Here is an 18,192-nt window from a genome sequence, read left to right as displayed (position 1 = left end):
AGTGTTGAAACATAAAATCCAAGATCTCATTTATGATGGGATTGTTGATATCTCTAATGACTCATCCACTCATAGCCTTCATATCCAACTTCATATCATGTCATTATGCATGTGCTATCTTGCTTATTAGCTTTAGTTGCTTATCCTACATGCTATCTTCTTTCATGGATTTCATGGCTTATCCCAAATGTGCTTCATACAACTTTTCAATATGAAAGTCTTTCAAAACATTATACAATATTATGACTCTTTATGCTTTCAAATGCTATGATTGGTTGCAAAATAGAAGAAATCAAGTATTCTAATTGTTCATCCATACTTTCTAGATTTTTCTTATTTGATTAGTTTGATAAAAATAGTTTTAATAATCATAATGTCAGCTTTATGTCAAATAAGGAAAAAAACAAATTTGTAATAAGATATCCGCATGCAATTATCTTTCATATAGTTATAAATGCTCTTAAAATTGTCGTTATAGCCTTGTATCACATGCAAATATGATTTGGAAGAACTTGTTCAATATCTTCCTCTTATAATTCCTTACAAAGAACCTACCAAAATACAAAAACCATATACAAAAAAATACACATTTTACATCATAATACATCATAAATTTTAGAAATTCTCCCCAATACCACCCCCCACCAACTCTTCTTGTTGCCAAAAAACGTCTGATATAGTCTTGAAGCCCATAACCGAATGGTTCTTTCTGATTTTTTTCCTTCCAAACTAGTCATAATCGTTTCATCAATTTCAATTATCCATTTTGGTGTTTTAGAACCTTCATGTCAATTATAATTAGGAGATATGTAAGGTTCTTCTGCATTAGGTTCCTGTGCATTGTCATCTTCGACATGATCCATTATGCAATTTGGATTATGACTTGGTGGCATTTCTTCTTCAAAATTTTCAATCTCTAGATTTTCAATTTCCGCATTATCATTTTCAATAGGTACATTTTCATTCCCCAACTGTACATTTTCATTATCTGACTCTATTATTTCACCTTCTATTAATTCATTGTCAACTTGATTGATATTTAGCATACCTTGTCTTTTTTTTCGGTGTTTCATTTTGTCCCTTTCCCTATATGCCGCAATGTCTTCATTGGATATCTTCCTTTTATGTTTATCCTTTCGACGACTGCTGCTCCCCATTCAGATGGAAAATTCGAACACCTAAGGTTATATTTTTGAATTCTTTTCGATTGGTTGGGCCCCAAAACGCGACTTTTTACGAATCCCATGAAAAGAGAGGTAAAAAAGTAATGTTGTCGGGTCTGTAGGGATGGTCAAATATTGAAAATTGATGCCAGTAAAATTGGATATCCGATATAGGAAAAGGACTTTTGGGGGCAAAACTTGCTAAGGTTTTCCTCCTTTACCACAATAATATTAATATTATGAAAATATTTGGAGGCAAATGACTTTAATTTATAACTAAGTTAATAGTATATTAGTATTAGCATAAAGTATCAATAATTTTAATATATAACAGTATTAATATACCTATAGTATCAATATTATTATTATACCTATAATAGTATTAATATTATTAATATAGATATAATAGTGTAAATATATAGTGTTTATTTATATTAAGCTACAATATAAAGTATTAATATATATTATTATTATAGCTATAATAGTATTATTATTATTACTATACATATAATAATATTAATATTTAGTGTTTATTTATATTATAATTATTATCCTAAAATAGTATAAATAGTATATCCTAAAATATTACGTTATATATCCTAAAATATTACGTTATTATATAGATATATTAATAACATACATATTAATATAATAATATTTATAATATATATTATATTTAATAAAAATATTACGTTGTTATATATATATTATATTATTATACATATTAATATAATAATATATAATACAAAGAGGGTCGTCGTTTAATGGGTCAAAGAGGGTCATGACCCCATTTGACCCATATGAACGATTCGACTATGTCCCTAGGGGTCCTAGGACCCCTAGGGACATATGTCGTCATTTGATGGGTCAAAGGGGGTCATAGGTCACCCTATGACCTCCTTTGACCTATATGAATGATTCAACTATGTCCCTAGGGGTCCTAGGTCCCCTAGGGACATATCTCATCATTTAATGGGCCTATGACCCCCTTTGACCCATAATACCCATTCGAATATGTCCCTAGGGGTCCTAGGACCCCTAGAGACATATATCATCGTTTAATGGGTCAAAGAGGGTCATAGGTCACCCTATGACCCCCTTTGACCCATATGAATGATTCGAATATGTTCCTAGGGGTCCTAGGACCCCTAGGGACATATGTCGTCTTTTAATGGGTCAAAGAGGGTCATAGGTCACCCTATGACCCCCTTTGACCCATATTACCCATTCGAATATGTCCCTAGGGGTCATAGGACCCCTAGGGACATATGTCATCGTTTAATGAGTCAAAGGGGGTCATAGGTCACCCTATGACCTCCTTTGACCCATATGAATGATTCAACTATGTCACTAGGGGTCCTAGGACCCCTAGGGACATAGTCGAATCGTTCATATGGGTCAAAGGAGGTCATAGGTCCTCCTTTGACCCATATGAATGATTCGACTATGTCCCTAGAGGTCTTAGGACCCCTAGGGACATATGTCATCGTTTAATGGGTCAAAGAGGGTCATAGGTCACCCTATGACCCCCTTTGACCCATAATACCCATTCGAATATGTCCCTAGGGGTCCTAGGACCCGTAGAGACATATATCGTCATTTAATGGGTCAAAGAGGGTCATAGGTCACCCTATGACCCCCTTTGATCCATATGAATGATTCAAATATGTCCCTAGGGGTTCTAGGACCCCTAGGGACATATGTCATCATTTAATGGGTCAAAGAGGGTCATAGGTCACCCTATGACCCCCTTTGACCCATATTACCCATTCGAATATGTCCTTAGGGGTCCTAGGACCCCTAAGGACATATGTCATCGTTTAATGGGTCAAAGGGGGTCATAGGTCACCCTATGACTTCCTTTGACCCATATGAATGATTCGACTATGTCCCTAGGGTTCCTAGGACCTCTAGGGACATATGTCATCATTTAATGGGCCAAAGAGGGTCATAGGTCACCCTATGACCCCCTTTGACCCATATTACCCATTCGAATATGTCCCTAGGGGTCGTAGGACCCCTAGGGATATATGTCATCATTTAATGGGTCAAAGGGGGTCATAGGTCACCCTATGACCCCCTTTGACCCATATGAACAATTCAAATATGTCCCTAGGGGTCCTAGGAACCCTAGGGACATATGTCATCGTTTAATGGGTCAAAGGGGGTCATAGGTCACCCTATGACCCCCTTTGACCCATATGAATGATTCGAATATGTCCCTAGGGGTCCTAGGACTCCTAGGGACATATGTCATCATTTAATGGGTCAAAGAGGGTCATAGGTCACCCTATGCCCCCTTTGACCCATATTACCCATTCGAATATGTCCTTAGGGGTCCGAGGACCCCTAGGGACATATGTCGTCATTTAATGGGTCAAAGAGGGTCATAGGTCACCCTATGACCCCCTTTGACCCATATTACCCATTCGAATATGTCCCTAGGGGTCCTAGGACCCCTAGAGACATATATCATCGTTTACTGGGTCAAAAAGGGTCATAGGTCACCCTATGACCCCTTTTGACCCATATTACCCATTCGAATATGTCCCTAGGGGTCCTAGGACCCCTAAAGACATATATTTTCATTTAATGGGTCAAAGACCTATGACCCCCTTTGACCCATATTACCCATTCAAATATGTCCCTAGGGGTCCTAGAACCCCTAGAGACATATATCGTCGTTTAATGGGTCAAAGAGGGTCATAGGTCACCCTATGACCCCCTTTGACCCATATTACCCATTCGAATATGTCCTTAGGGGTCCTAGGACCCCTAAGGACATATGTCGTTGTTTAATGGGTCAAAGGGGGTCATTGGTCACCCTATGACCTCCTTTGACTCATATGAATGATTCGACTATGTCCCTAGGGGTCCTAGGACCCCTAGGGACATATGTCATCGTTTAATGGGTCAAAGCTAGTCATAGGTCACCCTATGACCCCCTTTGACCCATATTACCCATTCGAATATGTCCCTAGGGGTCCTAGGACCCCTAGAAACATATATCATCGTTTAATGGGTCGAAGAGGGTCATAGGTCACCCTATGACCCCCTTTGACCCATATGAACGATTCGACTATGTCCCTAGGGGTTGTAGGACGCGTAGGGACATATGTCGTCGTTTAATGGGTCAAAGGGGGTCATAGGTCACCCTATAACCCCCTTTGACCCATATGAACAATTCAAATATGTCCCTAGGGGTCCTAGGACCCCTAGGGACATATCTCATCTTTTAATGAGTCAAAGAGGGTCATAGGTCACCCTATGACCCCCTTTGACCCATATTATCCATTCGAATATGTCCTTAGGGGTCCTAGGACCCCTAGAGACATATATCGTTGTTTAATGGGTCAAAGAGGGTCATAGGTCACCCTATCACCCCCTTTGACCCATATGAACGATTCGACTATGTCCCTAGGGGTCCTAGGACCTCTAGGGACATATGTCATCGTTTAATGGGTCAAAGGGGGTCATAGGTCACCCTATGACCTCCTTTGACCCATATGGATGATTCAACTATGTGCCTAGGGGACATATGTCATCGTTTAATTAGTCAAAGAGGGTCATAGGTCACCCTGTGACCCCCTTTGACCCATAATACCCATTCGAATATGTTCCTAGGGGTCCTAGGACCCCTAGAGACATATATCGTCGTTTAATGGATCAAAGAGGGTCATAGGTCACCCTATGACCCCCTTTGACCCATATGAATGATTCAAATATGTCTCTAGTGGTCCTAGGACCCCTAAGGACATACGTTGTCGTTTAATGAGTCAAAGAGGGTCATAGGTTACCCTATGACCCCATTTCAACCCATATTACCCATTCGAATATGTCCCTAGGGGTCCTAGGACACCTAGGGACATATGTTGTCGTTTAATGGGTCAAAGGGGGTCATAGGTCACCCTATGACCCCCTTTGACCCATATGAACGATTCGAATATGTCCCTAGGGGTCCTAGGACCCCTAGGGACATATGTCGTCGTTTAATGGGTCAAAGGGGGTCATAGGTCACCCTATGAACCCCTTTGACCCATATTACCCATTCGAATATGTCCCTAGGGGTCTGAAGACCCTTAGGGACATATGTCGTTGTTTAATGGGTCATCTGAATATGTCCCTAGGCGTCTTAGGACCCCTAGAGACATATATCATCGTTTAATGGGTCAGAGAGGGTCATAGGTCACCCTATGACTCCCTTTGACCCATATTACCCATTTGAATATGTCCCTAGGGGTCCTAGGACCCCTAGAGACATATATTGTTGTTTAATAGGTCAAAGGGGGTCATAGGGTGACCTATGACCCCCTTTGACCCATTAAACGATGACATATGTCCCTACGGGTCCTACATAGGACCCGTAGGGACATATGTCATCGTATAATGGGTCAAAGAGGGTCATAGGTCACCCTATGACCCCCTTTGACCCATATTACCCATTCGAATATGTCCCTAGGGGTCCTAGGACCCCTAGGAACATATGTCATTGTTTAATGGGTCAAAGGGGGTCATAGGTCACCCTATGACCCCCTTTGACCCATATGAACAATTTGACTACGTCCCTAGGGGTCCTAGGACCCCTAGGGACATATGTCGTCATTTAATGGGCCACCTATGACCCCCTTTGACCCATATGAACGATTCAACTATGTCCTTAGGGGTCCTAGGACCCTTAGGGACATATGTCGTTGTTTAATGTGTCAAAGGGGGGCATAGGTCACCCTATGACCTCCTTTGACCCATATGAATGATTCGACTATGTCCCTAGGGGTCCTAAGACCCCTAGGGACATATGTCATCGTTTAATGGGTCAAAGAGGGTCATAGGTCACCCTATGACCCCCTTTGACCCATAATACCCATTCGAATATGTCCCTAGGGGTCCTAGGACCCCTAGAGACATATATCGTTGTTTAATGGGTCAAAGAGGGTCATAGGTTACCCTATGACCCCCTTTGACTCTTATATATTAATAATATGCACATATATATATATATATATATATATATATATATATATATATATATATATATATATATATATAATGAAAATATTATGTCATTATATAGATATATTAATAACATACATATTAATATAATAATATTTATAATATATATTATATTTAATAAAAATATTACATTGTTATATATATATATTATATTATTATACATATTAATATAATAATATATAATACATATTACATTTAATAAAAATATTACGTTATTGTATATATTAATAACATACATATTAATATAATAATATATAATACGTATTTTATATATATATATATAAATTACGTTATTATATTTAGTAAAAATGATAATAATATAAATTATATTTATAGATTGTAATAAGATTAACATAAGATATTATTATATATTACTAGATTATATCTTGTATGTTTACATTACGTTATTATATATCTATAATATATTAAAATATGCCTTTACATATTAATATAAGTGAAATAATTTAAAAATAAAAAACTAGAACGTTTAAATCGAATTTCCCTCCAAAATTTAAATTTTTTTGAAATTTGACTACCGAGCCATATCGGATATCCGATTTGGAATCAAATATTTGATCAGGCTTGGTATTTACCAAGCCTGCCCGGTCAACCCCAAAGACGTGTTTATAGAGAGTTTTAGTGACACTCAGACTTCGGGTAGTCGTCTGATAATGTTATTTTGATCGAAATTGAATGAAACGAAATGAGTTTTTTAATATCGCTCTTTAGATTCCATCAATATAATTTCTGTCAAATTCTGAGTTCGATAAGTATTTATTAGTTAATTATCATTGAAGATTATTGTAAAGTGCTGATTGACATACTGAATGAAAAATAGCTATAACTTTCAAATGGTATAACATTTTTTAAATCTAAAAGTTGCGTCACATTCTATACTTCGCCTAGTATAAGAAAAAAAATAAATTTAAATTTGGTCAAATTTTCTATTAGTTAGGGTGGTCAGACACGGGACTTTTTTTAATCCTACTTTTTATTTTCGCCTTGAAATTTTCTTAGTACTGCATTAAAATTCAAACTTTTGACCAATCAATTATTTTTTTCTCTTGCTAAGGCCTAGTAGTTTAGAAACTACATTCAATTTTCTACAAATTATTTTCTTACAAATTTTTGATATAAAGTCCATAACCACTTCAAAATTATGTGTCAAGTTGACATAAACCTGATTTGCTGATTTTTCACTACCACTTAAGGCCATAGTTTGGTACACCATGATCCTGCACATACCCATAATCTTATAGTGACTTTTCGGAATGTAGGATATGACTTCAAGAATTTCAAATCCCTTGCAAATCAAAAATTTATCATGCAATTCACGTCCAAATAAAATTACCCAACCTAGGGCAAAAATTGCAGCCTCTTAAAAAATTTAGAATTTTATCTTTCAAAAATTTCGGTTCCCACAAAATTCGGCTTCCACAAATTTCGCCCTCCACAAAATTCGCCAAGCAAGAAGAGTGCAGACCTGCTCTTGCAAAATCATCAACACCTTGAGAAGGAGAAGTGAAAAGTGAGGAAGAAATGGGAGAGAGGCCTTCTCTTATACCCAAATTTCTTCTTGGACCCTGGGAGAAAGAAAAAAAAATAATTAATGCAAAATTATGGCCCACAATTAAATACTTAACCAAAATTAATTTTGCCATGATGAAAATTAACTTTCTAAATTGCCAATTAGTTCTAAATTGCAAAAAGAAATTAAATAATGCCTTGAGGGTGTTAAATATTTCCATTTAATGGGGGTTTAGTAATTAATATGTCATTAAATTTGGATTTTGGCTAACCAAAAGCCATTTTTTCAATATTAAATTACCAATTTCATTAAATGTAAAAAGTTTTCAAGGCAACTTTAATCTATTAAAACCAATTTTTTGCAATTTATCTCCAAATCAATTTAGGTAAGCAATTTTAGTTTTTTAACACAAATAAAATTATTTCTCTAGAGCCTAAAATCGATTTTTCAATTTTATTTCACCATCACAAAAATTAATCCTTTTCACCAAAAATAATCAAGATTTTCCAAAAGACCAGATTTAAGAAAATTTTCATTTTTTGAAAACTATCCAATTTTATACAAGTTTATCCAAATTTTCAAAAGAAAATGTCTAAATACAAAATTTACAATTTTATCCTGCCAAGTGTTGCTCTTTTAAAATTTGTTCGGCCTAAGGATGAAATTGGTGCCTCTGGAAAATCAAGCGGAACAAGGTCAAAAAAAGCTAAGCCTCCCCACATTTGTCTTGAAGGTGCCAAGGCGTGAAATTTTCAAATTTGAAACCTTTGGACCTTAAATTGCTAAGGCAATCGAAAAAAAAGGGGGTCTCCAAAATTTTGGGGTGATGGTGTGAAAACCTCACAACAGTAATGTTTTCTTCATTCTTTCCAGCATTCTCTATGAATTGCTCTTCTTTCCTTTGTAAATTGCATTTTTTCAATATTATATATAAAAAAAAATTGAAATCTAAAAGAGCAAAACAAATTGGAAAAAAAAAAAGTATTTTGAGAGATCTCACATTTATTTATTTTAACTTTTTTTTTGTTGCGGGCCTTTTGAAAATGGACTTGTTGAGGAAATAAAGGCACAACTATAGATCTTTAGATCAAATTCGTGTAGTCTAGAAATGAGATTTACAAATTGTATAAAGCTTTGTTGCTTTATGGAAGTTATTAAAATCTTTTATTCATTTACTAATTCTTTTTTGAGAAACCTTAAAAATAAAAGTTTTAATGTTCTATTTTGTATAGAAGAGATGATTGGTAATTTGGTAGTATGTATGGGAGGGAGCTAACTGTGGGAAAGAGTAATTGGTATCATAGAGTAGTGTCTTAAAACAATTCAATATTATATTTAATTATTATTCACATATAAATAACTTTTACAAAATATTTGTTAGATAATTTTTTTTAATTGAAATAAGTTTTTATTTATAAATATATTTTAATTATTTTAATATATATTTCAGGTTGAAGTTTAGAAGGTGAGGGAACTTGTTGATTGGGTAAGATATGTTTGGTTGCAAGAATTGGGTGGGAATAGTAAAATCTAAATACCCACATTAATCTGATGTTTGTTTGAAAAATACAAAATTATAATTAGAATTTGTCAATCCTAATTTGATCCCAAAATGAGCATAGCGGCATTCCTTTAAAAAGGTGGAATAGGAATAGCTTATTTTTATTCTAGTTTTTAATAAACCAAATTTGATGGATTGTCGGGTGCATGACTTTGCTATTCAATTGTATTTTGCCACTTGGATACATTTTTGGACTATTTTCTCCATTCATCATAAGATATAAACTAGGTCAACATTATTTAAAGTTTAATATGTTTTTTTTAATGACAAAAAAGACTATCAATATCTTTTATAAACTTTCATTAAATTATCTTTTCAAATAAATGTTGTGTTTAGTCTTATAATTAAAACTATATTGAAAGAAACAGATTTGATATCTTTTATAAACTTTCATTAAATTATCTTTGCAAATAAATGTTGTGTTTAGTCTTATAATTAAAACTATGTTGAAAGATCATTTAAATATCATATTAAGGATCTTGACTTATTTGTATTTTTTCTTTAATATGTTTAAAAATAAAATGATTTTAGTTCTAGGGAAGAGCCTACAACAAATAATTAATTACAAACAATAATTAATTTAGGCTCTCATTGTTTACCAATCCAAAAAAAAATGATTTTAGTTTTGATCTTATACTCATTAAAATAATTTGATTTGATTTAAAATTATAATTATAATTGACAATATAATATGTCATTTGAATTTTGAAGTATTTCAAAGTTTGTGGTATGCCTTTCACTAATAAAGTCAATTTAAAAAATAAAATAAAGGCTATTAAAATAATTTAGCTTTTAAAAAATTAATTAGAAAGCTCATTTTTATAAATAAGAAATCTTGTTTATTTAAAATATTACTAAACTAAAAAAATAATTTCATTATAATTTTTTTAAAACAAAACTTATTCCAATTCCTATTTCAATTGTTGCAACCAAACATAGAATATGCATCTTTCGACTCCTCTTACAAGTCAACCAAACAAGTCCAAATGATATTCTAGAACTTATTTTAAGAATGGACGAATACAAAAGAAAGATTAATCCAGCATAGATGAATGTCGCATTAGTGAATTCTTGCAACCAAACAAGCCCTAAGGTGTTTGAAGATTAATAGGCATAATGAGTATGTTTTTCTCATGTATGACATTATTAGAAAACTGATATTTAGGCTATTGAAAGCTCCATATTTTTGGGTTGGGTCCTTCATATAATGTTTTCTAAATGCTCATTTGTGTGAAATCTAATACATGAAGAGATGATTTTCATAGTTGCAAAAGACAAACATAGATGCCGATATTGTTAGCAAGCATTGTGAATAGCTAAAGATTGATATATTCCTTTTATTTCATAATTGGTATAGTTTGTGGGGTGTTGAAACTTACATTTCCTTAAACATCACCAACCAAATGGATTTCTCCAACTTTAGATGATGTGTGCTTATCCTTGTTGTGTAAGTGTGTAAGAATATTTTTTGTTGATCTTGAGCACACTGGTACAATATTTTCCATGTGTCTTCAAGTGGACACAATGCTTAAGAGGATTTATAAGGGAGAGTTGGCATGTCCACTTTTTTTGTGTTGAAGGTTATAAACCCATTTTTGGTGGATCGTGCATCTTCTTAATGATGAATGTGCCCTTTTTGAAGGTCACAATATATTTTATTACCAAGTTGTAACCTTTTTGTTACAAAGAAATTATCTCAAACGTAGCACAACCTAAAGTTTTAAGAACAAGAAGATGTGGCTTTAATTAGTTGAGTCCATTGACACTCTAAAAGTTTTGCATAATGAAGGGTGGGCCAATTCAAATAATTGAAACCCCTCCCACTAAAAATATTTTTCACTTTGTTTGCTCAATTTTTTCATCATTATAATTTTAAATTTACCCATCACATTTCTCTATTATGATTCATTTCTTTTTAGAACTTTGTATTTACTTATTTCTAAATTTTCACCCAATTTATATAAATTTGAAATACAATTTTATTTTGTTCAATTCTTTATTAAAAAAAATCCACTTTCTTTCAAAACCATAAAAATACAATACCAATTTACAACTTCACCACTAAAGGGAAAAAAAAACTTCTATTTGCTGACAAAAGTAACAACTACTTCAGAAGCTCAAGAGGGTGCTGCAACTGCAACAGCCGCCCTTCTACGATATGCATTTTTCAAAGGGAAAAAACAAGATATTAGCGATTTGCTTCTCCCCATTTCTTACCCTTTGACACAAAGGGTATGATTTGTCAAGAACTGAGAAAGACCTATTGTATCATTAACTTTTATCATGTCATATGTTTCATACAAATGCACTCATGTACTCTTCAACAGTTGTATATTTGACATCTGGGTACAGCGCACTGGCCTCAACCCCATCAGCTCCAATCTCAAAATTGGTTTGGTCCCCTTTCACATAAATGGTGTGAAAAATGGATACCATAAAATTCCCTGGAAATGGTGTATCTGCATCACCCAACGCAACAATTAATAACGTGTTAGCTTTGATATACAGAATATAATTGTATGGAGAGGGTCTAAAATTCATCAAAGTAGAAGAAACTATCTTCTTAGATTATGTATCTGCAAACTGGTAATGAATGGTTACCAAAATCTAGAATTGAAAGGAATGCATCTTAATATGGATAGTAGTGAGGACAGAGATACCCAAAAGAGTTTCAAGTGTTGTCTAGTGAACATAGAAATCGGCACCATGAATCTTTTGGGTAATCTCTGGTCATGACAATTCATGTTAGGTTGAATGTGTCCTAGTAGCCTTCATTTCTAAGCCTCTGTATAGAGATTTTGATATACGTAGACAGTCTGGACTGAATGCATGAAGCAAATTGGTCTTTTTAAAGCATCTCGTGTAAGTTGTTTTACTTAGTTTTCACATTGAAAAACAAGTAAGATGAGTTGGCTTGAGGTTGTGGGTAGTTTCTTATGGTCTCAAGTTCAAGTCTCTCTCATGTTTATAAAGTGTGACATTGTGCGGCATCGGCTGCTGGTCATCACTGGGCTAGATTACAGGAACACTCATTTAAAAAGCAAAAACAAAAAATAATAGTTATTAGCAGCAATACCAAAGAATTGGGACTTAAAATCCTTACCTTGGACTAGTTTAAGAACCTGTTCCTCAGATAGATAGACCTTCTCCAATGTCTTCCCTATCTTTGACTCCCAAAGAGCTACAAGATCATTGGTGGAGATGGTATTGGCAGGAGGCCTCATGTAGAGGGTCTTGTTCAAGGTTCTAGGATCATCCACTGCCTTGATGGTGAATGTCCCAATATCTTCTTCCTTCATATATACAGCTGCATATCCATTTAAACATATGTCAGACAAATGATCAAGAAAAAATCCAATAACAGAGACCCCTTATCTATTACTGCTTCGCTGAACCATGGCAGAGATCATGACTTAACATGGAACTCTAGTAACAGAGGTCATGAATCAGCAAAGATCTATGATATCATAGATCATGAATTAGGAGGGAAAAAACATGACAGTAAATGTAGTTGATAAACTGTAGGCAATATTTTCCATAGCAAGTCAAGTTGTGATGTTGCTATCAGGATTCAAGTGTATAGTTCTTGAGCCTAACTCATTGACCCATGCTTCATGAGTAGGGTTCACACGAAGCCATCTCTCATGAGAACAAATGAAACTCAACATTCACTGGATCTGGGGGAAGCACTGGGACTTCCCCAAAGGTCATCCAACCTAGTACTACTCCAGCTCGACTGCACTTAACTACGGAGGTTTAACCATGGAGGAAACTCTGGAGTTAAGCACACTTGAGCTGGAGTAATACTGGAGTGAGTAACCTCTGCGGAAGTTTTGGTACTTCACCTTCACTTCTATGAGCATCACCTAGATCCAATCAGTTAAGTGTTCCATCCATTCTCATGAAAAATGGGTTCATGTGACCACTACTCATGAAACGTAGGTCAATGAGTTTGACTCAAGATAGCAGCACGTATTATTGAATTAAGAAACATATAAGAGAACCAGAAGCAAGAAAAGGTCACTCAAAACGAGTAATACAGATCTTAAATTTGCCCAAATGAATTGTTTCAATGACAATTATACCCATCAATCAATACCAGGAGATGAAATAACACACACCTTTAGTAGTTCCATCTCCATAAATAACAACTTTATCTCTTGGTGGGGCTGTCAGGCCAAGCTGCGAAAGATTAGTAAGAGAGTAGCCTGCAAAACAATGTGCAACAACATACGTGTGTGGAATGCCTTCTGCCTCAATAGTCCGGCGAAGTTTGATTTTCAAGTCAAACATGCTCTTCACTGGCTCCACTGCATGCTGCTTATCCATATCACTCCCAAACTCTGATGGGAAAAACCTCTGCAAAAGATGCACACAAACTCAATTCAGGGGAACTGAGCTTAAAAACCCTAGTCATGAATTTGATCAAACCATAGATATGAATTGTACCTTGACAGTCCCAACATCTTTGATGGCCTTGATGAGAGTGAACTGATCTGCTATCTGCTGAGCACCCACTGCAGAAATGACCACATCCACCTTCTTCTTCACTGCCTCTACAAGGCTTCCATAATCATCTATGGACCCCTGCATTTGGGTATTGCGAAAACAACAGTATCAGTAGGAAAAACATTTTTGGTTGTTGAATGCTGATTGAAACGACATTGCATGAGTAATCATCTATGGATTCGTGCGTTTGGGCATTGTCAAAATAGCATAATGGGCAAGAAAACCATTTCGTGTTGTTGAATGGTGATTGAAAAAGCATTGAATAGCTTACATAGACCAGAGTTATTGAATGCTGGGGGACTCATGCATATGGGTATTGCAGAAGGTGGTCAAGAAAAGCATGGCTGGCTGACATAGTAGAACGTTATTTATTTTAATTGAAATAAGATATATATAATATAATCAGAGTAGCTGTTTAATAAAGCCAACAACTGTGGACTCGCAAATACGAGTTACAACATGAAGGGCGTATTGAACAGCAGTTAATTTTACTCGCAGCGAGTGGAACATATATGAGTTGTTGAATTGTGATGGGAAAAACACAGTATACATTGTGGATTGTTGAATTTTGATGGGAACAGACATTAGGCATTGTAGATTGCTGATTTTTGATCGAAAAAGACATTAGGCATTGTAGATTGTTGAATTTTGATGGAAAAAAACATTATACATATTGGATCATTGAATTTTGATGGAAAAAACACATTTATGCTAGTATCTCACTTGAATCAGAGTTGCTCCTTTGGATGTGAAGGACTCTAGCAGCTGAGCCTTTTCAGGGTTAGAAGGTTTGGTATCCCTAACAAGGAGAAAAGTGGGGTGACCTTGGGCAAGGCTTGCGTTGGTAACATGTTTGCCAATGTAACCAGTTCCTCCAATGATCAAAACTCTGCTGCCTCCCATCTTCAGTTAGAAGGCAATTTATGTTTTTCTCTGATCTATTTCAATCAACAATCCTATGCAGCTTGCAGACCGAATACTCATTGTTAACATCTTATAGCAATCAGACACAGGAACAGTCCAAAAGAAGAGTCTCAAAAGAAATTTCTAGTAAATGGACATAAATGGTGTTTGATTTTCTTTGCATTGGTCATAATTTTAGTGGCCTGACAATCAAGCGGATATTCAAACCAGATAAATAAAGATAACTGTGATGTGGATAAGCGAGTCTTTCTAGAAGCAGAGAAAAACGTACATGTCCTCTTGAAAATTGGCATTTAAATAAGAAAGAACAGGCTAATCTTTAGACAAAATGCAACAAAGACAAACTAAAGTCAAACTATGCAGATCGTGAAGATCAAATGTAAAAATTTCCGGAAAAAAATGGGAAAAGATAATTTGTCTTGTTGACAATATAGAGAAGCATTTTGTCACGGAATGATGTTTCATATACTCTATATATATTTGTTTGAATTAGTCATGAGTAATTTTGAAAATAGTTAGATTTATTTTAAAAAAAGTAAAACAACATAGTAAATTTTTTATTTATCAAATTTTGTTGTGGAAGATTTAGAGAGGAGATTACAACTTGGATAAGGTTTTGGTGTTGTAGGAGGTGTATTGTTAGTAGGTCTTATATATTGATTTTCCTTGGTGAATATTACTAGCACCTCTCATTCATTCATTAAATGTTTTACACTTGTAATTAGATTAAACAAGATGAGACATTGAAGAAGAAAGTTATAATATTTTTTAGTTTGGATGGCGAGATGCATTATAGTCATATTGTGTAGAGGAATTAGTTGTTAGGAAGGGTAGTTAGTGTTACAAAGTAGAGTCCAAACTAAATTAATATTGTAATCAATAAACTATTAAGAAATAAATAATTTTAAACTAAATATTTGTTAGATAAGACTTTCAAAATTGAAATAGTTATTTTTCTATAAAATATATTAATAATTTAAAATACATATTTCATATATAAATTAAACTTATTTATCTTTTTAAATGATGTGAAAAAATATCTTTTAAATTTTGTATTTAATAATAAACATAAGTAAACATCAAAGCTCGTCTATAGCAAATAAAGGTATATTTTATGATTTTGTTGGTATACATCAACATATGACTTTCAATAAGTCAAAGAATATTGGTTAGAAAAGTAACACAATGTACAAGTACTAAAATATTTTTTATTTAATTGAACAACGCTCAATAAAATAATTCCAAGTCTAAAATACTTTTTTCAATGCCTGCCACTAGACTAAATTATCTTTCATCATTTTATGAATTGCTATTGTTGATCTTATTTAGCAATTGAATGATTTATTTTAACCAAACTTAACATCATTTTCTTCATATTTGTAAAATGTTCCTTAAAAAAATATCATTAAAGTTTTTTTCTCTTCTTTTATAGGTTACACATTCCTTGTTATAGACAACAATTCAAACTAACCACAATTTACACTTCATAAACCTTATATTCTACATATTAAAACTAAACAATTCAACATTGAAAATAATTCTTATTTATAGATGCAAATTTTATATTTTAAATAAAATAGCAATTTTCATTAACGCTTGTTGTATAACTATTTTAAAAAAAAATTTATTATGACTCTCATTAGACTGTAATCAAGCTTGTGATTAAATAGTGATTGTAAATAGTCAGGATATTAGAGTTAGATTAGTCATAAGTTTGAATTAAAAAAGTTATGTAACCAAAATTACAATTATTATAATCAATATAATCATCACTTCGATTATTAAAATCAAATTGCACCTTAATTCTAATTTATTGATCACAATTAAAACATTACAACTTATATCTGTCAATATTTTTAAATTACAACTATAATTTCATAAGGATAAATAGAAAAACTATTCATTACCTAAACATATGTCAATCAAGACAAGACATTGAAGAATGAACTTTTAATATTTTTTAGTTTGGATGGTGAGATGCATTCTAGTCATATGATGTAGAGGAATTAGTTGCTAGGAAGGGTAGTTAGTGTTGAGTAGAGTCCAATATAAATTAATATTGTATTCAATTAACTATTAAGAAATAAATAATTTTCAACTAAATATTTGTTAGATTTTAGACTTTTAAAATTGAAATAGTTATTTTTCTATAAAACATATAATAATAATTTATAATACATATTTCATATATAAAGTTATTTATCTTGTTAAATGATGTGAAAAAATATCTATTAAATTTTGTATATAATAATAAACGTAGGTAAACATCAAAGCTCGTCTATAGAAAAATTGTTATAAGGTATATTTTATATAGTATATATATCCATCATGCTTTAGATTGTTGAAATTTTAGGTCCCATTATTCTACTACAAGAATGGGTCCCTCTATAAGCATATTACTATAAATCAATCCTAGAACGAGGCTTTATTGGAGATTGAAAGTCTTTAAATACGTGAAAAGTTTATTGCTACATATGTTCTAAAACTTATACAAAAGTGTAACTAGCTCCTACCATGGGTGATGCATTTGAAACAAACTCTAGAAATGCTATGTATTACATTTTTGAAAGAAAATAATCACTTTTCAAGGGTTTCTTACATAGGTGAGTTCAATGGCCTTTGAGCAACAATGAGAATGTCATTGGGCCAATGGTTTGTAGCCTTACAAACCCATCAAGATTTTTTTTGAAATCTCAAATGGTCCAACACAATGTGTCTTAAACTTCCCTTGTCAATCCTTATATCTACAATTGTAATCAATGTACAATAGTAAAATTCAAACTATTTTCTTTTACATATATGATATATTATTTCATATGTTAATATCAGATTAGTTATGTTGATGGAGCAATTTTTTCATGTTTCATTAAATTAATTATGTGTCATAATCAACAATTTATTTTCTTTAGAGTGGTCAATGCCAAGATCCAATGGTGTCCTCAATGTTTTATGTTTTAGAAACTCTCTACCCATAAATAAGCTCAAATAAGGTGAAACATGTAGTTACCTTCCATGTGGCTATGTAGACCTGAAACCTGGTCCTTTTTATGTATAGAAACTATTTAAGTGATAATGTTAGGATATATTTACCTATTTGTCAACTCTACTTTTCTATTGACCTATGGATGATATGGAGTGGATTTCCTACCCATCCACACACAAATTCATCAATGTCTTTGAGAGTCAATGTGACTTGTCTTCCTTGATTTGATATTATCTCTTTGAGAACTCCATATCTCATAAGAATTTCTCCACAAAGGAATATTGTCACCTTATTGCTTATTTATGCTTTATCCCTCTAACCTCATCCCATTTAGTCAATTAATCAATAAATAACATTATATACTCCTTATTGTTGGATAGTGGATCTTTTAAACATATGAAGATTATCCCCATTTACCAAATGATGTGATCACTACTTTTGAGAATGTAGTGGCATTTTATATGATCTTTTAAGCTCCCCATCTACTAAAATGAATGAAATTATCTTGTATACT

The 18,192-nt window shown here is 33.5% G+C and overlaps 1 protein-coding gene across 1 annotated transcript; it reads right to left on the bottom strand.

Annotated features, from left to right (window-relative positions):
* Window positions 1–11,324: 11,324 nt before the first annotated feature.
* LOC149560223 (phenylcoumaran benzylic ether reductase IRL1-like) lies at window positions 11,325–14,793 on the bottom strand. The gene is made up of 5 exons (XM_089824547.1): window positions 14,495–14,793; window positions 13,712–13,849; window positions 13,384–13,621; window positions 12,366–12,569; window positions 11,325–11,721 (listed from the first exon to the last, which is right to left on the bottom strand). The coding sequence occupies exons 1-5, from the start codon at window positions 14,672–14,674 to the stop codon at window positions 11,558–11,560; spliced, it is 924 nt and encodes a 307-aa protein (XP_089680673.1). The 5' UTR covers window positions 14,675–14,793; the 3' UTR covers window positions 11,325–11,557.
* Window positions 14,794–18,192: the final 3,399 nt, after the last annotated feature.

Source organism: Cupressus sempervirens, chromosome 4, assembly GCF_028749045.1.
Source record: "Cupressus sempervirens isolate cs-2001-9-10 chromosome 4, ASM2874904v1, whole genome shotgun sequence".
Lineage (NCBI taxonomy): Eukaryota > Viridiplantae > Streptophyta > Pinopsida > Cupressales > Cupressaceae > Cupressus > Cupressus sempervirens.
The sequence above is the reverse complement of the archived record's forward strand: the minus strand, read 5'-3'. Positions and strand labels throughout refer to the sequence as shown.